General features: G+C 44.6%; 1 protein-coding gene across 1 annotated transcript in view; it reads right to left on the minus strand.

Annotated features, from left to right (window-relative positions):
- Vps53 (VPS53 subunit of GARP complex) overlaps positions 1 to 22,700 on the minus strand; it is a 143,252-nt gene that overhangs the window by 82,824 nt on the left and 37,728 nt on the right. Inside the window, exons 5-7 of the mRNA XM_057774953.1 lie at positions 20,363 to 20,449; positions 15,406 to 15,521; positions 8,501 to 8,620 (exon numbers count right to left, since the gene is read on the minus strand). Of these exons, the coding sequence (XP_057630936.1) occupies positions 8,501 to 8,620; positions 15,406 to 15,521; positions 20,363 to 20,449 (323 nt within the window). The remainder of the gene's footprint in view (positions 1 to 8,500; positions 8,621 to 15,405; positions 15,522 to 20,362; positions 20,450 to 22,700) is intronic.

The following is a 22,700-nucleotide window of genomic DNA, read 5'->3' on the forward strand; positions in this document are numbered from 1 at the left end:
TCTCCTGTGGGCCTGGTCACAAGGCAGAGATCCGGATGCTCACGCCCCTCTGTTTTGACCCTCTTCTTGGAATTGCAAAGACAGCACCAGTTCTTTCTTGAGGCAGAGGACAAATCCTGTAGGTGAGGCCCACCCCTGACCAGATGTATGCATAGTCCGGGCCACTGACCCCCTCCATGAGGCTGCTGGGCTCAGCTCTATCTCTGCTACCTACACTCTACTTTACTACAATCCCAACCTCTATGTTCTTACAGTGGCTGGAAAGACAACCAAGGTACATATGGTCTTGGCATTAGAGTACAAAGGAAAGGGAATTCCAGGTTCTCATCTGTAATGATTTCTAATGTTTAAAGTTACCTTTGAGACCAGATAGACTTAGCTGTGCCACTAAAAAACTGCAGGTAATAAGTTACTTCCTCTAAGTGGGCCACAACTAAGAACCATTGTGAAAGGGGCTGGAGAGATGGTTCAGCAGTTAAGAACACTGCTGCTCTTCCAGAGGACCAAAGTTGGTTCCTAGGACCCATACCAGGTGACTCACAACTGTCTGTAACTACGATTCCAGGGAGTCGACAGTCTTTTCTGGCCTCTGAGGGCACATACACATAAAGAGGGAGGAAGGGAGGGAAAGAGGGAGGGAGGGAGGGAGGGAGGGAGGGAGGGAGGGAGGGAGGGAGGGAGGGAGGGAGGGAGGAGGGGGTGAGGATAGAGGCCTGTGCTAGAGGACTTCAGTGTGTTTCCAGTACTGATAATTTCACAACAACCAGCTTACTGTTTTAGCTGGCAACAGTACTCACTTTTACAAGTGGTAGCAAGAGGGATTTATCATTAACATTAGGGCAGAAAAATAAGCTTCTGCCTAGAACTGTTTGCAGCCATGGTTGTCTTCCAGTGACTGAGATGAAGGAGCAGCTATCCCCTGGAGACATTACTGACAAAGAGAGATCACATGCACAGATATTTTCTGGTGAGCCACAGCTTCTATAATGGTTACAGCTTATGAATGAGTCCCAAAAGGCTCCTGTGTTGAGGGCTTGGTCTTCAGGTAGTGTTACTGAGAGGTGACTGGACCATGAAGATGAACTTCACCAACGAACTAAACCACTGACAGATTCATCATTGATGGGGTTATTGAGAAATGATGGAACAGGGAAATGGAGCATGGTTTGAAGAAGTCTGTCTCTGGCTGTGGTGGGCATGTCAGGCTGAGCCAGTATTTTGTTCTCAGATCCTTGGTGAGCCACCCTGCTTTACCACATGCTCCCTACATGATGCTCTGCCTTATCTATGTTGCCCAGAAGCATCACAGTCAGTGACCATGGACTGAAACCATGAAACAAAATAAGCCTTACTTCTTCTCTTTTCTTTTTTTGAGATAGAGTCTCCAAGTAGCCTTTGCTGGTCTGTAATTTGCTATGTGTATCAGGTTGACCTCAAACTCAAAGAGATCTACCTGCCTCTGGCTCAGAGTGCTAGAACTAAAGACATGCATCACATCACTAGTCCAGCAACCATTACCTCTTTTAAGCTGCTTTTCTTTGTTATTTCCTCACAGTAATAGAAACTAACGCAACAATCAATTGTCTAAACAGGATCCTAGAAATAAGCTGACAGACTCATCATCAGCCCACCAACTAATGTGCAGCAGGAAGGACTAAAAGGTCCTTCCAGCAGCTGAGTGTGGTGGCGCACGCCTTTACTCCTGGCACTCAGGAGGCAGAGGCAGGCAGATCTCTATGAGTTTGAGGCCAGCCTGGTCTACACAGTGAGTTCCAGGACAGGCTCCAAAGCTACAGAAAAACTCTGTCTTGAAAAACAAAACAAAACAAAACAAAACAAAAAAAAAAACCAACAACAACAAAAAAGGAAGGAGTGGTGGCAGAAGGACAACAAAGTAGGAAAAGTAGAGTTTTACAGAAAAGGATAGCAGGAAATAGCAGGGTATATCCATTATCTTCTGACAGTTCAGGAAATCCCCTCCACGGCCCTGAAATAAGTGGAATGATTTCCACCTGATGCCTTCACAGAATGGAAGGGATTAGCCAAACACTATAACGTAATAGTGTTACCAAGACTCTCAGCCTAGAATGACACAGAGACTTGGCCGGAGGCGCTGAGATCCTGTAATGTGGCCCTCAGAGCTTAATCTGAGGAGGCCCAGACAGAACTGTCAAACACTAGTCAGAACTCTCCATTCTTTTTCCCACCACATCATGTGACTTCCCAACCTGCCAGGCTTCTCTCTCAAGTAAGAGGTTAGACATAGCTCTGGGGGCGAGATGGAGGGGGGGGGGACTTAAGGGTTCCAAAGTTTTGTTTTGTTTTTATAAAGAAATGCAAGAATCTCCCATTCTTTCTTAGGAAATATTGACTGACTAGAAGCATTTGCTCTCATGGATATGTTTAAGCCAAGAGGATTTGAAATGTAAAGATATTAAAGAAAAAAATCTTTCCTTTAATACTACATTAAATATTTAGGCATTTGCCAGAAGGGTAGTTGAAAGAAATAGCAAATCAAGACCCATAAACTTCATACTTCAAATGTACAGGCAAAGACTGGAGAATGCAACCTTGCATATGACTTCTGCGATTTATAGACAGAAGGCATTACACTGAGCAATGCACAGGGTCACTCAGCTTTCCTGCCTCCCTCTGAACAGCTATTTCGATTATTTCCAGATGGTTCCACCATCACTATATAAACATAAGGGAGGACAATTCACCAGAATGATGCTAAAAATAGGAAGTCTGGAGTTGGCTCTAAATGTTAGCACCTCTTTGAAAGCTGACGGCAGCGGAGCACTGTAAGCAAGCAGCTCTCACACAGCATTCCTCTCAGAGCTGCAGACTAGGGCGTGCTGCGCTGACAGACTATCACAAACAGAGGTTTAAACTAAGAACAAGCTCAGTTTGCAGGATGGATTAAAGGGCTCCTTCCCTCCAGCCCTCGCTTTAAGACATGGTTCTCAACCTGTGGGTCAAGACCCCTTCAGGGGTTGTCAAATAATCCTTTCACTGGGGTTGCTTAAGACCATTGGAAATTTACATTACAATTTATAACACTAGCAAAATTACAGTTATGAAGCTGAAATGAAAATAATTTTATGGTTGGGATCATCACAATATGAAGAGCTGTATTAAGGGGATGTAGCATTAGGAAGGTTGAGAACCACTGTTTTAAGAAAATGTCACTCAACAGTCCTAAGTTTCTTCAAATTTATAAAACTATACTTTGAGAAATTAAAGATTTATTTAGTCTATTATTATTGTGTGTACATGGTTTCCTTTTTTTTTTCTTCTTTTTATTTTCACATGTTTAACTGTGCACCAAATGCATGCTTGGTGTCCTCAGAGTTTGTGAGTTGCCATGTGGGTACTTGAAATTGAACCTAGGTCATCTGCAAGAGCGATAAATGCTCTTAATCACTGAGCCAACTTTCCAGCCTGAAAAAAAAAAACATTTTTTTTTTTTTTTCGGAAAAGTAAATAGTACACCAAGAACACAGGCAAAAAGGAAAAAGAACAAAGCAATGGAATTGTCTCAAAGTAAAGACAGCAAAGGGAAGAATCCACAAAATGAAAAGGCAGCCAAAGAATCAGGAGAAAATATTGGGAACTGTATAGCTCACTAAGGTTAGTATTCAAAATATATAAAGAGCTTGGGTATGACCAAATAAAGATAACAAATGGGGTCAGATATACTTGGTGGGTGGAGTGCCTGACTAGCCAGCCGCTCCTGGGTTCAGGCTCCAGCACCTCATGACCAGGCGTGGGAGCACAGGTCTGAGTCGCAGCACTCAGAAGGTGCTGGGGGGTGGGGGGGAGGATCAGAAATTCAAGATCATATTCAGTTACATGGAGAGTCTGAGGCTATCCTGGAATTTCTGAGACCCTGTCTTAAAAAAAAAAAAGGAAGGAAGGAGGAAGTAAAGAGAGAGACAGACAGACAGACAGACAGACAGACAGACAGACATAGGCAAAGAGGCCAGTCAGACATTTAGGAAAAGGTTTCTGACACAAACCCAAGAATCTGAGTCCTACTCAAGGAACTGACACTATGGAAGAAGAGGATTGACTCCCAAAAGTTATCTTCTGGCCTCTATTGCATGCCATGACTCACAAACACCACCAACCTCAAAATAAAATAAATGTAATTCTTAAAACCAGACAAATGATCTAAATAGGCACTGTTTTCAAGGTAGACATAAAAAAATCAATAGGGTATATGAAAAAAAAATGTCTAACATTAGTTCATCTCCAGAGATGTGCAAGACAAAATCCCAAAAAAGAAGCCAGTTGTGGTGCTGCATGCCTTTAATTCCAGCACTTGGGAAGTTCGAGGTCAGCCTGGTCTACAAAGCGAGTTCCTGGCTGAACTACATAGAGAGACCCTGTTCAAAAAAACCAAAACCAGGATCTAAACAGGAAAGAGAAAAGTAAAAGATCTCATGAGTAAACTGGGAACACGGGGGTCATAGAGAGGGTAAAAGGGGGAAGGGGAGGAAGAGAGAGGAGCGGAGAAAAATGTATAGCACAATAAAGGCAATAAAAAAATAGTAAATAGGAAAAAAACCAAAATCAAACAAATAAATAAGCAAATAAATAAAAATTCAAACCAATGAGGGGCTGGAGAGACAGCTCAGTGGTTAAGAGCACTTGCTGCTCAATCATGAGGACTGAGCTCGATCCCAGAACCCATTCTGGGCAGCTCATCATTAATTCCAGTTCTAAGGGATCCAACAAGTACATACACACACATGTGCACATACACTTACACAGACATACACATACACAAATAAATTTAGGAAAACCAGCCTTGCTGAGATAAAGCCTCACTTGTAGCGAATTCCTGACCCTCCCATCTTTGCCTCCAAATCTGAGACTACAGGTTACCAGAATGACTAACCTTGAAAGGAAAAACGGTGAGTGTTGGTGAGGGTGTGGGATGGGAACATTTCAATACCACTGGCAGAGACCTTAAGTGTGAGGCTATTATGGAAAATGATATGAAGTTCTCAAAAACTCCCAAATGAATCTACACAGGGCATATACCCAAAGGAGATGAAATCCACCCTCTTTACAGATAGCTGCCCTGCCTGGTTCACAGCAGTAAGTTTGTAACAGCTAAGACACGGAAACAAACGTGTCTTTTGATGGATAAATACGGGTTAAAGAACTGTGGTACATACATGCAGTGGGATTTTATCCAGCTTTTAAAGAGCTTTTTAAAAGAAGATGCTGACATCTGCAACAACATGGATAAACCTGGAGGACTTAAGAGTAAATGAAATAAACCAGACACAGAAAGATAAATATGGTGAGATCTCTCTTAGGTGCAGGCTCTTAAAATCTAAAGTCAAATACAGCTGCTCTCAGTGGCCACGGGCCTGCTCTGCCATATTAATCTAACTATGGATCAGAAAAATTGGGGGGGGGGCTGGAAGGGCTGGGGCTATAGCTCAGTGGAAGAGCATGTTCTTAGCATCTGCAGGGCCTAGCTACAATAAGCACACAGTACATGTATGCTAGGTGGATAAAGGACAGAAGACAGGAACGGCAACAGATCACTCTGAGTCACCCCAAGACTAAAGCATGCTGTGCTACCTTCCTGCTCCTTCCTACCCACTGAGAGCAGGCTTGCTTCCTCCATCCGTGGGTCCTTTCCTAAGCTCATCAAGTCTTGCTCATGGACATTCTTGGCTGTTCACATTCCCAGTCTGATATGGCAATCAGCCACCTCTAAGTGTAAAGAGGTTAGGAAGGATGAGGGAAAGGGTGGTGATTTCCCTAGCGCTTTGCCAACCTATTCCGACATTCCTTAACAATCCCTCAACATCTCCACTGTAAGACAGTATACCCAGCAACCTCCCCTGCCTGCCTCATACCTCAAAACCTTTTTTTTTTTTTTTTTTTTTTTTTCTGAGGCAGGGTTTCTCTGTGTTGCTTGGAGCCTGTCGTGGAATTCTCTCTGTAGACAGGCTGGCCTCGAACTCACAGAGATCCACCTGCCTCTGCCTCCTGAGTGCTGGGATTAAAGGCGTGCGTCACACCATCCAGCCTGCCTGCCTCAAATTCTTAGAAATTATGAAAAGATTTAAACAGAAGTCAAAAGTCAGACAAGAAAGTGGATGATAGACTAGGTAGTCTGTGGGTTTCCTGGTAGAAGAAGACTAAAGGAGAAAATAACAAAGCCTACTGAAAAATGAAAAGACAGACACTGGAGAGATGCTCAGCAGTTAAGACCACTTTGTTCTTCCTGCATTGAACCTGGGTTCAGTTCTCAACACCCACATGGTGGCTTACAATTACCTATACTTCCAAAGTCCTCTTCTGACCAACACAGGTACCAGAACACACATAGTGCTCACACATAGACAGAGGCAAAATACTCATACACATAAAATGAAAAAAAAAAATCTAAAACCTAAGAAAATATAAAGACAAGAAGAGGTAGATACCAGGAGCAGGAGGGAGCTCTGAAGGTAACCTCTACTTGGCTCAAATCACAGTAATGTGATTGCCAGGAGTAGTATCTGCATCCTTACCCTACATGCTCAGTCAGACCTGAACAAAACAAAGCAATGAAAAAGATACTTCACAAGGAAAATATAAAGAGTCAATCATGAGTTATTGAGGAAATTAAAATTAAAAGAAGCAGGTAATGACTTTCATCTACCAGATTGAATAAAATGAAAACAAACAACACCTAATTTGGTGAGGGATGGAGAAACAAGTCCTCAAGCACTTCCAGATGGTTCTGTGTAACTATTAAGCCTTTTTTTTTTTTGGAAAAAAAAATGAGCTGTGGTTCTTAAAACTTCAAATGCATACAACCTTAGGACCTAGAATCTACTCTACTTGCACATGTGTGAAAGAAGGTATTTCTTGAGAATCAGAATAAGGAATCCAGGGATATGGGAAACAGCTAACTAGTCTGGGACAAGCTATCCTATAGCAGCCTACACACGGAAAGAGGCAGTTCTACAAACACAGTGTAGTGTACAGGCGACAATCTAAAGGGAGACCCAATAAACTGATAGCAGTTACTCCTCCCGGGAAGTGCCAGAGGATTTGAAATGAAGCTAAAGGAATTCAGACACACCTGTTTGTTCACTTTTTGTTTTTTTCTTTGTTAGTGATTTGAAAGAGGTTCTCATTCTAAGGCCTAGGCTGGCCTCAAACTCAAGCCAGTTCTCTAGCTCAACCACCTGGGTCCTGGGGTTATAGATGTGAGCCACCCACATCTAGTTTAGACCTTTTAAATAAAAGAAAATGTATAATTATATTACTTGTATAGTTAGATAAAGAAACATAAGAAAAGAGAAATACGTAACAGGCAGACCTGTCTAAGAGGACGAGATAATAACAGTGCTGCTAGGGGCTGCCTCCTCACAGCGCCTTTGCTTTCTAGTATTATCTCCAATAGAAAGGGCCAAAGAGACACTGAACTCACTGTCCCCTTCCTTCTTCAGGAGCCTATTCTTCCTCCTAGGAATCTGTCTTCTCGCTGGTCCTGAATCTGAGATCAGAACTTAAGGGTGGAGGCCAGAGAAATGGCCATCGGTTAAGAGCACCTACTGCTCTTGCAGAAGACTCAGGCTCCATTCCCAGCACCAACGTGGTGGTTTACGAATATCTGTAACTCCAATTCTGTGGGTTCTGTGCCTCTTTCTGACAACCATGAACACTAGGTACATGTGTATTCCACAGACATGGTACATATATGTATGTCTAACTCACAACACATAAAAAACTCATGTACACACATAAAACACAAATAAGTACGTAAAAGAAATTCTAGGGAAACCCCCAGGATGGTAAGAAGAAAGAATAAGTCTGAGGATGGTAGGAAGAAAGAATAAGTCCAGAAAGAAACTCATCACTGTGGTCTGAGAATCAAGTTCGGGTGACACCGCGCACTGTCTAAAACCTGCCACGGCGTCTACCCACCCCACATGCTGCTTTCACCACTGTGCCTTTGGCATTCCTCTCGTCAGAGAGAAAATGGAAGACATGGGGGTTTTTTTCCCTCCTGAATCTCAATGGTTTTGTGATGTCACCTGAGGCAAAGCCTCTTGGTGCATTCATCCTTAGGCCCCAGCTGCCTCACTACGAGAATGTCTGAGTAGCCCATGAGAGCAGGGATCCCGGTCCATAGTCTGGCTGAGGTGACAGTGAACACCAAGTGCCAGCCATAGCAGCCAATGGCTCCTCGGGTCCCGTCATCAGCGGCCTTAACTAATGGTGCATGGAGCAGACATGAATTCTTACCGAAGCCTGGCCAAGTTTCATGAGCAAAATAACTGCTTTAGTCCAACAAGTTCTGTAGACAACGGAGAGCATGTTAACATACACATGAGTATCCTTTCTGACTCGGGCAGCCTCCAAAGGCGAGTTAAAGGGTATCAGAGAGTGAGCTCATGTAACATTTGAGGCTGCTTCCCAGAATAAGGGGGAAAACATGTGGAGCCATCTTTTCTTGTCTGTAAGGACATCTTACCTTTCAGAAAGCTGCCGGATCTGTGGGATTCCCATGTACTTGTGAAAGTGCTCCAGAACATTCACCACACCCTGAAGGAGGTTGGCAACTTCTCCATACTGTCTGCGCCTGGTCATGGCTCTGCAAGGACAGAAGTTGAGAACTAGAAACCAAACACTGAAGACACAAGATAGAGATGTGGGATGACCTCGACAGCTCTAAAACAGGCAGCAGTCAGATTTAATGAAACTTCCCAAGTGCTGGATATATATGGTGCTGAGCACTGGGGAAGGAAAAACACAAGGATTTAACTCCAACTCTCCAGGTGACATCACTCAAGTAAGGGAGTGTCAGGTAAGCACTGAAGGAAGGTAAACTATCTTCTAAATAGCAATGTAAGCTATATGCCATGGGGCACAAAGGAATGTGTCTGTTGGGTGCTCACTGGGTGGCAGGAGGGGACTCTGGGCAGACTATTGGTTTGAGCTGGCATTGTGTCAGGAGCAAGATTTTAAGGGAGCATTGTATAAAATGTCACTGAGGATTGTGGCGCATGGGAGAATACAAAAGGGGATGACTGTGATTCCAAGCTAACTACAATCCGCAGCTTTAAGCCAATGATAAACAACGGCACCAGAGAGGCCGGCTTGCCCTACTGCCAACGGTAACGTGAAGCTTAAGTAAAAGACGCTGATAAAACCAACAGCTATAGGCGGGCGAGATGGCTGTGGTTAAGAGCACTGGGATCTTTCAGAGGACCCAGATTCAATTCCCAGCACCCACAGAACTCCCTAAGGAGACATGCCATCAGCCCGTTCTGGTTCCTGGTTTCTTTTTCATGGTACATTTCTGTCAGTGTTATTTTCGTGTCTTCTGTTTGTAATGTTACCTCGCTACTTCTCCTAGGAGCAGGTCAGTAAAACTCAACTTCTTCCCCTAAATCTTATTTTGGAGCATTCCAAGGACTTTCAAACCCAAGCTGCTGACTTGGGGCTCATTGTCTGAAGGGGTGGAGGCATGTTTGATAAGGACATGGCAGGACTTTGGGTGCCTGACAGAGAACCTGCAGGATACTGACTGCCAGGCAGGCACTCTGTCTGCGAGCTGGTGTAACTGCTGCGCTCCCCTCTCCCTTCCTTCCTGAGCCAAATTCTTCACTATGGTCTAAGGTTCTTGCTGTCAGTTACTTCGCCTTAACCCTTTCCTGTTCTGACACTGCCTTTCTTGTTTAAAGTATTATAGGTATGCAATATTCTAGATTACTAAAGGAAATCACAAGAAGGACTTTGATAAAAGTTTTCATGTTATCTGAAAAAAATGCAGGAAACTAAAATAATAAAGAGAAAGAAAAGAGAAGATTGTCTGAGTAAGAATGTCTGGCTAAACCAGAGGAGCTGAAGTAAGAACCTGAGGAATATAGTAAGTTGTAGAAGGTCAGAGGAGGTATGAGATTTGATCATATTATGTTAATTCTGGTTGGTTTTCTTCATTAAAAAAACAACAACAACAATTTTTTTTTTCTGGTTTTTCGAGACAGGGTTTCTCTGTAGCTTTGGAGCCTATCTTGGAACTAGCTCTTGTAGACCAGCCTGGCCTCGAACTCACAGAGACCTGCCTGCCTCTGCCTCCCGAGTGCTGGGATTAAAGACATGTACCACCACCGCCTGGCCAAACAAACAATTTTTGTGATTGCTGTGGGACAATGATCTGTACTCTGACAATTGTATTTTAATAAAACACTGATTGGCCAGTAGCCAGGCAGGAAGTATAGGCGGGGCAACCAGGCAGGAAGTATAGGCAGGGTGACGGGAACAGAAGAATTCTGGGAAGAGGAAAGATTCAGTCTGCGGTCGTCATCCAGACACAGAGCAAGCAAGATGTGACTGCCTCGCCAAAAAAGGTACCACGTGGCTAACACAGACAAGAATAATGGGCTAATATAAGATGTAAGAAAGAGCTAATAAGAAGCCTGAGCTAATAGGCCAATCAGTTTATGATTAATGTAGACCTTAAGTTTGGGACTTAATGACTGCAGGACCTGGTGGGACAGAAACCTTGGTCAACAGCTGATGATTCACTACAAAATGCTTGTATTAGGAATGGGGTCATACTTTTTAAAAAAAGAGAGGGGGACAGAACACTGCTGACTGCATCCCTGTACCCTGTCTTTCTTTCTCCAGGTGACTTGGAGGAGGAGTTATTTTCTATCCCACCACCTTACCCCCAGGCTCCCCAGGATGAGAGGTCCTGGAGGCCAGAGGGAGAGGAGTGGAGGAGACTCCACATATACACACATTCTCAGAGGGAGGAGCTGCCAGCCAGGGTTGACTCCATGGTCCTTCCATTGTGCACTGTGGGCCAACCTGAGGCTAAGGGCAGACAGCAGCTAGTCCATTGGTCCTTTGTGGGCTAACCTGAGGCTAAGGGCAGGCAGCAGCTAGTCCACTGGTCGTTTGTGGGCCAACCTGAGGCTAAGGGCAGGCAGCAGCTAGTCCACTGGTCCTTTGCCACTAGCAACCTTTAAAATTAGAAATGACAAAATCCTAAGTTGACCTGATGGATTCTGTCCTTTTCATTCAGCAGACCACATGGGATAATTGTTTCCAATGGCTCCAGGTCCTCTTGACTACTGAGGAGAGGGGCCAATCAGAACAGAGGCTTGGAAATTGGTTCCAGGCCCAGATGGAAGACCAGCCACCAATGCAGACCTCATAAATGTTGGGTTTCCTATGATGTAACCCAATTGGGATTTCAGCATAGAGAAAGGTAGGAAGAGGCTGAAAGTCTACCACCAGATTCTAATGGGGAGGGCTCTGGGCTGCCACAGGTGGCCCACAAATTTGTCCAGAGTTAGTCAGATACACCAGGGGTGTGAAGAAACACCAGAAGTATTCCTAGAGAGGCTGATGGAAGATTATAAGACCTATACACCCTTGGATCGGGAAGCACCAGAGAATTGGTCTACAATCAGCCTGGCTTTTGTCAACCAGTCAGCACCAGATAACCACTGTAAGTTGCAGAGACTAGAAGATTTTAAAGGTAAGGGGTTGGCTGAACTCATTGTGGTTGCTGAGACAGTATTCAATAATAGGGAGATCCCAGAAGACAGACAGACTAAGGGGCTCACAAAAGCTTTAAAAAGACAGACACAGGGGCTCATGAAAGTCCTTCTAGAAGCGCAGGCAGTCCACAGGTTAGAAGACAGGCACTGGCCTTTGGAGACTCCCCATGCAAAGGGAAAGGCCTAAAGCAGGGATAGGCCTAGTTTGCAAAAAGACCAATGAGCCTACTGTAGGGAGTTGGGTCACTGAAAGAATAAAGACCCTAGATGACAGGGCTCAAAAGTAAAAGTACTAAAACTAAAAGAAATAAGTGATTAAAGGTGATGAGTATCGAGCCCCTCCCTGAGCCTTGGGTAACCCTAAAGGGAGAGGAGAAACCTGTAGATTTTCTGGTAGATATGGGAGCACAACATTCCATTCCAAACAACCCCTAGGCAAAATGTCACCAAAACAATCCTGGGTGCAAGGGTTCAAGAACTCTCCTACCATCTTTGATGAAACACTCCACAAAGACATGGGTAAGTACCAACTAGCCCACCCCAACATCAGTTTATTACAGTACCGTGGACAACCTCCCGATAGCAGCTGCCACCTTGAAATCCTGCAAAGCTGCCGCTAAAGAGCTACTTAAAACATTGGGAGACTTGGGGTATCATGTATCAGCAAAGAAGGCTCAACTCTGCCAGACCGAGGTAATTTACTGGGGGTACATACTCAAGGGGGGCAAAAGCAAGAAAAGAGACCATCCTAAGGATCTCCAGACCTAGCAACTGCCAAGAGGTGAGTGAATTCCTAGGGTCTGCTGGGTTATGTAGGCTCTAGATAGATCCCTGGGTTTGCTGAATTAGCTCAGCCTCTGTACGAGGCCACAAGGTGGGGAAGGAAGACTCCCCTCGATTGGATCCCACAGATGGAAAGGGCCTTGGACAAAATTAAGGCAGCTCTTTACCAATAGCTAGAATGTGTTTGCCATGATACATGTCCATGGTGCCATCTACAGAGAGAGGGGATTGTTGACTGCAGAAGAAAAGACTACTAAAAACAAACAGGAGATTTTAGACCTCTTACAGGCCATATCGCTGCCCCCAAGAGATAGCTGTCATACACTGCTCTGGGCACCAGAAAGGAGAGGACCCAATCTCAAGGGGAAACAGCCAGGCAGACACAGCAGCAAAGGAGGCTGCCCTCCAGACAGCAGCCATTCTGGTGGCCACACAATGAAAGATGGTAACACCACGTTGCTAGAATTTCCAGCTTACACTGACCAAGATCTTCAAAGAATCAACTTGTGCACAAACACTTACAAGGAGGAAGGCTGGTTCAGGGCCCTCGATGAATGGATCATCACCAGACTCTGTCATTCGACCAGTCCGACAAATACAGCAAAGTACGCACTTGGGAGAAGGGAAAATACAGGGCCTCTTGAAAAGAGCACATCTTAAGGTCTTTGACCTTGAGGCCAACACAGCAGAAGCTGTAGGCCAATGTCCCACATGCTGCCTCGTCAATGGAATAAGTGGAGTCACAAGAACTGGACACTGGGAAAGAAGAACTTGGCCCGGTGCCAATTGGGAAATTGACTTCACAGAGGTAAAGCCAGGCCTGTATGGCTATAAATATTTGCCAGTTTTTATACTTTTTCAGGATGGACTGAGGCTTTCCCAACTAAGCATGAGATGGCTGCCATGGTGGTCAAGAAGCTACTGGAAGAAATTATCCTGAGGTATGGCCTCCCTGTGCTCTTGGGCTCAGATAACGGACCTGCATTCATCTCTCAGGTAACACAAAGACTAGTTAAGGCTATAAGAACTTCATTATACTTCTTGTCCCCAAAGTTCAGGCCAGGTAGAAAGGATGAACTGGACCCTAAAGGAGACCTTACCCAATCTAACCTTTGAGACTGGTGATGACCGGGTGTCTCTCCTCCCCTTTGTTCTCTACAGAGTTCACAGTTCTCCTTATACACTAGGCCTGACCCCATTTGAGATCATGTATGTCAGGCCACCGCCCATTCTGCCTAATCTTAGGGCAGAACTGCTGACTGATTTTGATGACCAGAGATTTCTTTCCTCCTTACAAGCTCTGTCTCAGGTGCAGAAACAACTCTGGCCTCGGTTGTGCGAAGTCTGTGAGAAGACACCACCTCCATGCCCCACGGGTTCCGACAAGGAGACTTGATGCCCATCACAAATCTCTACGGTCCAGCTGATGGTTCTGAGACAGCAATATGAGCCTGCAGATCCAGGAAATGCATCTCCAGGATTCGAGATGACTCACTATTCAAGGGGTAGGGGGAATGAGAAAACTGGGGGAGGGAAACCAGGATCTCCTAGGAGCCGACAGAAATCTAAGCCTTAGTTTCGGCTCACTAAAATGGGACAGAGTCAAACAGACAGTCCTCAAAAAAAACACAACCTTCTGCTGCCTCAGCAGGCCCCCAAAACCCTTTTGCTGGCTCAGCAGGTACTCCCCAGTCTCCTGATAACTAAAGATAGCTTTTCCTACCCTGCAGCTGGATCCTAACCATTAGGATCTTCCACCAATCAGTCCCCATACTAATCTTTCCTCCACCAATCAGCCCCAGATTAATCCCTCCTCTCTGGAATTCCCTTAACTCTGCTTAAAAGGTGTGACCTTCTCTGGGGGTTGCCAAATGTCACCCCAACATTTGCATTAATAAAGTGCTCTTGTTACTGCATACGTGGCTGATAGTCTTCTTTGGGGGCTCCTCTCAGACCCTAACAGTACATAAAATAAAAATAAATAAATTACTTTTAAAAAGTCAACAGTTACACATGACAGTGAAGTGCCAGTTATTAAGTCTAAAGTTTTCACTGGGGTTGGCTTTCACATCAATTGTGTGATTCAAGACTTCCCTTACAAGACATTTCAAGGAAAGGCTCAGGTTCAAGCCATGGTGCTCCAATGCCATCTCTACCTGCTAATACAAAATGCCTGGTGGGGAAGGAAGGAGGAGGAGGATTCTTCCAGTCCCACTGGCTGGCTGTCCTGCAATGGACCAGGGAGTCTCTGTCACCCATGGTAGACATAGCAGAGGCTAGGCATGGTGTAGCCCCTCCTCCTTCCTTCTGGTGATATTCTGCCACACTTGCATTTCTGTGAAGATGGCTGGTCTGTCCACTATGACTAGGGCAGGGGAATCAGCCTGAACCCCTCACCCCCCATCCCCCACCCCAGGAGCTGGACTGCTAGAGGAAGAGGCTTTGAATCAGGGCTTTGTGGTAAATAACTAGCAACTTCTTTTAATACTGTTTCCAAATGTGCTAAACAGAAAGCTACAATCTTGGAAACATGGGTTTCAGAAAAAAAGTGGGTTGAATGATACATCAAAGATTTGTTTACAAATGGTCTCTTTGGTTTGATACAATTCAACCCAAGAGAAGGAGGAGCAGCTGCCAAGGCAGAAGTCCTAGGGAGTGACTGAGCTGAATCACCATCTGACTTACTGGTCTAGATCTACCACACCAAACGACCCATTTCTCAGGGTCATTCTCATGGGCTTTCTGTGGCCTCCTCAGGTCACTTGCCCATCTTTTTTTTTTCATTAAGGCAGATGTTTGCCGTCTTTTGCAGTGCTGGGAGCGGAACCCAGGACTTTGAGTGGAACCCAGGGCTTTGAACATGTCAAGTAGGCACTCTGCCACTTGGCTGTATCCATTCCCAGCTCTTTTCTGACTTAAGTTGTGAACATCAAGAGTGAAGGAACACTTGTGATCAATGCTCCAAAAGTGAGGCAGAACGGTGAGGCTGGCTTGACTTGGAAGTAAATAACTCCATAAAGTCACTGTCCTTCCGTGGAGCATTTCCCATGGGCCCCCGAGAAAGTTCACACTGCTCACTTACTCCAGGGAGTCGACCCCACCGGCGAGCATATGTAGGTGGTTCAGTGTCGTGATTGAGGTGGTCAGGTGGCGCTTGGCATGGTCTAACTGCTTAATATCTCGGGTGATTTCCTTCACCTAAACATTGAAAACAACAGGAAAAAAGGGGGAAGGTAAGGAAGCTGTAAACCTCTAAACTACTGTTCAACAAAATCATACACATAAAATCATCTAAAGCAACCTCAGGTTAGTCCCTAGAGAAAATAAAATACCCTCACAATATACAATAATTAGCCCCTTTCATGCTTTGTTTGCTTATTTCTCTTTTTTAAAGATATATTTTTGGGCTAGGTGATACATGCACACCTTTAATCCCAGTACTTACAAGGCAGAGGCAGGCAGATCTCTGTGAGTTCAAGGCCAGCCTGTTCTACATAGTGAATTTCAGGACAGCCAGGGCTAGGTAGAGAGACACTGTCTTTAAGGGTAAAAAAGCAAAAAAGAAAAGATTTATTTTCCTTATTTTATGTGTTTGTGTGTATACTAAAGCCCATAGAGGCCAGAAGAGGGCACTGGGTCCCTGGAGCTGGAGTTAAGATGGTTGTGAGCAGCCTGATGTGAGTGCTGGGAACCAAAACAGGTCCCCTGCAAGAGCAGCAAGTGTTCTTACTGCCATCTCTCCAGTCCTGAGCTGCTTTCTTTTTAGAAGCAAGGTCTTGCTTATGTAGCTCTGGCTGTCCTTGAACTTGCTATGTAAACCAGGCTGGCCTTGATTTGTGGCAATCTTCCCGCCTCTGCTTCCCAAGTGCTGAGATTATAGGCATGTACCACTGTCCACTGTACCCAGCTCTGTCCCTTTGGTCTAGATCTACCACATGTAAATGACCCCTTTCTTAAAGTCATTCTTTTGGGCTGGGTGTGGTGGCATATGCCTATAATCCTACCTACCCACTTGAGAGGCTGAGCCATGAGAGATCACAAGTTCAGAGACAGCTACACATTGAGTTTACGGTCAGTTTGGATTACCTAGCAAAACCTGTCTCAAATGTTTTTATTTAATTTTTGTTTTTTTAAATTTGGCATCTCTTCAGATTTCATACCTAGGGTCATAAAAAATCCTCGATTAAAAGGAATTTACTTTGTTTTTTGCTCCTGATGGAACCTCGCATTGAGCATAGGGCAGAGCAGTCAAGTTCAGCACATCCCTCTACCGTAAGCATGCTTCTGCCACAACAGGTGCTAGGCTCAGCTTGCTGCATTGAGGCAGTCTTTATTAACGAAGCTATAGCTTATTCCTGATCTCCAGCTCAAAAAGACTGGCTCAAGGTTTGGGTTTTTTTTGTTTGTTTGTTTGTTTGTTTTTTGTTTTTCGAGACAGGGTTTCTCTGTAGCTTTGGAGCCTGTCCTGGAACTAGCTCTTGTAGACCAGGCTGGACTCGAACTCACAGAGATCCGCCTGCCTCTGCCTCCCAAGTGCTAGGATTAAAGGCGTGTGCCACCACTGCCCAGCTCAAGTTTTTTGTTTTTTGTTTTTTTTAAAAAAAAAAGTAAAAATCCAGTGCTTTTGGCAAACTTAACATGTAACGTCCTAAGATGAGAAGGGTAGTCTAGGGAGCAAAAGCTGCCAGTTTTTCTGGCAGACCCAAGAGAATGGAGCATGATGTGGGAACGCAAGTGTCTTCCATTTAGAGGAAGTGGATGCAGCAGAGAAGCTGGGGGAAGCCCTTCAATTCACTAACATACAGTCTTTCACTAGGTTCAATCTACAACGACCAAGAACCATACATGAATGTATGTATGAGTGTGTGTGTGTGTGTGTGTGCACATGCCACAGTGTGTGTATATGAAGGCCAGAAGGACAACCTGTGGGATTATCATTTTCCAACTTGTGAGTCCCAGGGATCAAACTCAGGAGGCCTTTAGGCTTGATGGTAAGCATCTTTACTTACTAGCCCAGGTGAAACCTTCTTAATAGCAATTGGTTTGGTTTCCCAGGCTTTATGACACCTGGAAAGAAAGGAGTTCCATGGATACCAGGCACAAACATTCTAATCATTAGATACATACATGTCTCAGTAAGGTGGAAAATCCTATAGTGAGTTAAGCTCATATGACCTGGTTTTTAGTTTAACCACTCTAGACAAATTGGTAAAGACAGGTCTGTTGCATAGCCATAGCCTTTACTGCACAAGGCCCTGGGATCTATCACTATTACCACCACAGGAAAAAAAAATTGAGTGTGGGTCAAAAGAAGCTGTGGAATGACAAAGTACACCAGAAACTCAGCTGGCTTTGTAATCGGACCATGCACTTCTAACACTGAAGTTATCATCCTCGGAAAGCAATCCCCGTGTCTCTTTCTGGGCTACTCTGCTTCAATCCTACTGTTATTTTTGAGAGAGAGCTTCAGCACGCAGCCAAGACCTTTAACTCTTTTTTTAATTCTTTTTTTTGGTTTTTCAAGACAGGGTTTCTCTGTGGCTTTGGAGCCTGTCCTGGAACTAGCTCTGTAGACCAGGCTGGTCTCGAACTCACAGAGATCCGCCTGCCTCTGCCTCCCAAGTGCTGGGATTAAAGGCGTGCGCCACCACCGCCCGGCTCTTTTTCTAAAAAAATAATTTATTTATTATTATTTCATGCACATTCAGCTTTTTGCCTGCAAGTATATCTGTGTGAGGGTGTCAGATCTCCTGAAATGGGAGTTACAAGCAGTTGTGAGCTGCCATAAGGGTGCTGGAAATTGAACCTGGGTCCTCTGGAAGAGCAGCCAGTGCTCTTAACTACTGAGTCATCTCTCCAGCCCAAACATTAACTCTTGATTGGCTTGCTCAGCCTCCACAGGGCTGAATTTACAGGTGTATACACACCTGGCTCTGATCTGGGAGGATTTAACCACCATTTTGTTTGTTTTATGTGTATGAACAATTTGCCTGCATGTATGTCTGTGTACCACTTGTATGCCTAGAAGGGACATCGGATTCCCCAGAATTGGAGTTACACATAGTTGTGAGCTGCCATGTGGGTGTTAAGAATCAAACTGGGGTGGGGTAGTGGTATAGTATACCTTTAATCCCAGCACTTGGGAGGCAACGGCAGGAGAATCTCTGAGTTCGAGGCCAGCCTGGTCTATAGAGCAAGTTCCAAGATAGTCAGGGTTATATAGAGAAACCCTGTCTCAAAAAACTAAAAGAATCAAACTGGTCCTGGGGACCTTTGAAGGAGCAACCAGTGCTCTAAACTGCTGAACCATCTCTCCAACCTAACCTCTGGGTTTTAAACCAGTCACCTATGCCTCTTCTTACCCCTGCATTCAAGAGTTAACAAATCCTCTTCCTCTGATGCTATCCTATCTCACGGCTCTATACCGCAGCTTACTAGTTTTTTCATTCCCAGGATCTTGTAATAAATACCCTGTGCTGCCTTAGGCAAGCTGAACTACCTGCTATTCTCTAAACAGAGCCTTTCTTTTTAATGACTTACTTATTTTTATTTTATGTGCATTTTATTTCATGTGTATTTTGCCTACATGCATGTCTGTGTGAGGGTGTCAGATCCCCTGGAGGCAGAGTTACAGGTAAGTTGCTGCTGCCATGTGGGTGCTGGGAATTGAACCAGGTCCTCTGGAAAAACAGCCAGTGCTCTTAACCACTGAGCCATCTCTCTGGCTCCCTAAACAGAAACTTTAATAGTAAGGGGTACTCAGGTTAAATGTACGAAAGGCTATTCTGCAAAACAGATTGCTAAAATTAATTGCGAAGGTCACTCATGGGCATCCGAAAAGGACAGAGCAAGTTATGGTGGGTTCGGATTCAGACAAATATAAGGCTGAATCCCACAGCTCTACTGCGTACACATTCTGTGTCTTAGAACAATTGTTGAGTATCAGTTTCCCCATCTACAAAATGAGTAATCTAAGTAAATAAATAAAATAAGAGCAATGATACTAAATCTCACTATAAGATTATCAAGAGGGCTACAGCAAATCAGTTGTATAAAGGAATTGGCACTGTGCTTGGCACCTTGAGAGATTTTGCCAAGTACTAATTCCCCTGTCATTGTGTCCCACTTGGCTGGAAGAGGGTGCATAGCCCAGAACAGCAGCTTAGAATCATAATGTCCTTGTTGAGCATAAAAGCTGAGTATAACTGCTGGGTGTTTGAGAGGCAGAGGCAAGCGGATCTCTATGAATTCAAGGCCAGCCTTATCTAACAGAGTTCCAGGCAAGAGCTTCATAGTAAAACCCTGTCTAGAAAGCAAACAAACTTAAGTACAACAAACTCTAGCAAATGTCATCTCTGCTAGTGTCGCCTGACAATTATACTGCTTGGTGGTATATACTGTACTCCTGAGAAAATGCAGATCCTTAGGCGCTCTGCTCAGAGATCCTGTGAGGCAGACATTATTATTATTTCATAGCTGAGAAAACGGTCATTTAGATGTATCAGATGACTCAGAATCTCAGCCCAGAAACCCAGCACAGCCTGGTGGCTCCTGAGGAGCAGCTGTGGTGAAGGCTAGGTTCCTGGTCATCAGGGCGCTTCTGAGCTCATCACCTACAAATTCAGAGAGTGGGAACTAATGAAAGCTGTGTGCATGCATTCTGGGCATGGTTCCCTCACCCCAGACCCGGGACCAGTGTTAGTGAGCTACTTACCAGATTACATCGCAGATACCTTAGCTGGGGAACACAAGCTAGAAACACGCTAGAGAAAGACAACCAAAATGACTAGGAAACTATTTGTGGTGAGGGGTGGTAGCGGATTGTTTCCTACTTGAAAGCGGCTGCAAATGTAGGGCAGCAAGGCCCGTGAGTCACCCCTGTCTAGCAGCTCCTCTGAGGCAGTCAGGATGCACTCACAGGGAGGAGTGCATGACTGCAGCTGGCAGGCAGGGTGAGAAAGGACCTAATTACTGTGACTGGATGAGACACCAACTTCCCACTCTGGCTGCAAACACATAAGGAAGAAACCTAAACTCACCATTTGCTCTGATTTTTCTGCTTTGTCTTTAATATCCTTGATTTTGCCAAAGAGCTGCTGAATGGCTTTCTGGGCCTCTTCGAGTGCCTAGAATAAGAGAAGTAGGTAAAAAATGAGGAGCAAGGAGAGGAGGCGCCAGGCACTATGCTATAATTGATTTCAGTCTCCCAAAAATTTTGACCAGAAACTCTCTTGATTCATTGTTCTTGCACTATGGTTTCACTGCACCAGAGCAGGAGAGTGAGATAAAGGCTTGCATGTGAGCACAAGCAAATTCTAAGAACTCTTAGCAATCTACATTATAAAATTTAAAGTTGGCTTTTGGTGTTCTGAGACAGAGCCTTATTATGTAGCCATGGTTGACTAGAACTCTCTGCAAATCGGGCTGATCTCATACTTGCAGTAATCCTTCTGCCTTTGCCTTTCCCAGTGCTACTGTGCTAGGCATAAAGTTTCAATTTAAAACTAAACTAGTCCCACTATTTTGGTGATTACTCTGCATGTTACTGATAACAAAAACATACACATCTGTCTCTCAATGTCTGCATGAACTCTCACACCTGTGAAGACAGACTCCAAGTCAGAAGAGAGGTAAGCTCTAAGTACTGGTTGAATATCAGTCTCCTCATCTACAAAATGACTCTAAAAGACTATGTCAACAATCACCACCAACAACAAAATCAAGACTGGTATGGGGACTCCAATTTTGTGGCAAATCTTAGAAATTTATGGTGTACTACTTAGAAACCAATGAAATGAAGTCAGAAGCTAGTAGTGAGCCAAATGTTTCTAAGGAAATAAATCCCCACCAAGATGGATGGAACACACAAAAGACATTATAGTTTACACATCACCTAGTGGAGGAAATAACAGGGAAGGCAGAAGAGCGCTACAGCTACACATGTGGAGGACTGGTGGACTGGGGTTGTGATAACCCACAGCTGTTCAGTCGTGTCAGTCAGAATTTCACTCCCTCTTTCAGTCACTCACGCACATCCTGATTAGGTGCCTGTATGAGGGGAGAGGGAAGGCGAGGCGAGGGAGGAGAGAACTGAGCCCTTGTATATTCCAGCTGTCTGGAAGAAAAGGTGGTGGCAAATTTTCAAGAGAGAAAACCACCATCAGCAGATAAACCAAGGACTATGACATCACCAGAACCAAATAAGTGCATACAGATGAGAAAGCACTCACTCCTTACACTGGATTAAGACAGAGGACTGCCACCAGCAATGGGAAGATGCTAGAAACTGTGGCAGAAGCAGATTACAGGGAGACAGGGAGAGGGGAGAAGACACTGATGACATCGGGAGGAGAGTGATACAAAGCTGGCTGGCAAACAACGGCCTGGATTCGCCTGTCACTTGTACAGGAAAATGATGAGGTCTGGAAACACAGCCTAATGTGCTCATTTTCATCATACAATGCCAGCAAGGGACAGCTACAACATCACATGGCCCACAAAGATGAAAATAATTGCGATCTGGCCCTTAGCTGATTGAGCTAGACATGGTGACACATGCCTATAATCTCAGTATTTGGGAGTCTGAAGCAGGAGGATTGCCATGAGTTGGAAGTGAGCCTGAGCTACTTAAGGAGACCTTTAAAAAAAAGGAAGAAAGGAAGGAAGGAAGGAAGGAAGGAAGGAAGGAAGGAAGGAAGGAAGGAAGGAAGGAAGGAAGGAAGGAAGGAAAAGGCTTGTTGGACTCCAGCACACTACCCTTGACAAGTTTTTGCTATGACTAATGAAGCGTGGAAACACAGCAAAAAATGAACGGAGGAATTCTCAAAGTGTGAGATGCTTGAACACTCTGCTATGTAAATAGTTCAGGTTGGGGGAACAGGCTGTGGAGTCCTGGGATAATTGTAGAGGAGGACTGTTGCTTTTATAATTTTTTGTTTGTTTTTGTAGTGCTAAGAATAGAACCCAGGACCTTTATAAAGTTCTTGATTTGCTATGGAATGACTAGCTGTCTAACAGTTGTACATACCCAAGGCCATGAATATGCATGGCAACTGGCCATTCAGGGTTAGCTAGGATAGTCCCACCATGTGATGACTGCATCATGAATGCTAAAGTTATTACTGTTATTATTTTAGGTTGGCTTGCACTGTTTTGTTTTTGAGGGGGATGATCTTATGGAGCCTAGACTTCCCTAGAACTCACTATGTATCCTAGGAGGACCTTAAACTTCTAATCCTCCTGCCTCTAGTGCCAAGATTACAGGCATGTAATTACTACCATGCATGTGCTTCCCTCATGCCAGGCAAGCACTCTACTAACTGAGCCGGATCCCCAGCCCCTACTTTAGATTTTTAAGACATAGACTCACTATGCAGT

The sequence above is a fragment of the Chionomys nivalis genome, chromosome 7, assembly GCF_950005125.1.
Source record: "Chionomys nivalis chromosome 7, mChiNiv1.1, whole genome shotgun sequence".
NCBI lineage: Eukaryota > Metazoa > Chordata > Mammalia > Rodentia > Cricetidae > Chionomys > Chionomys nivalis.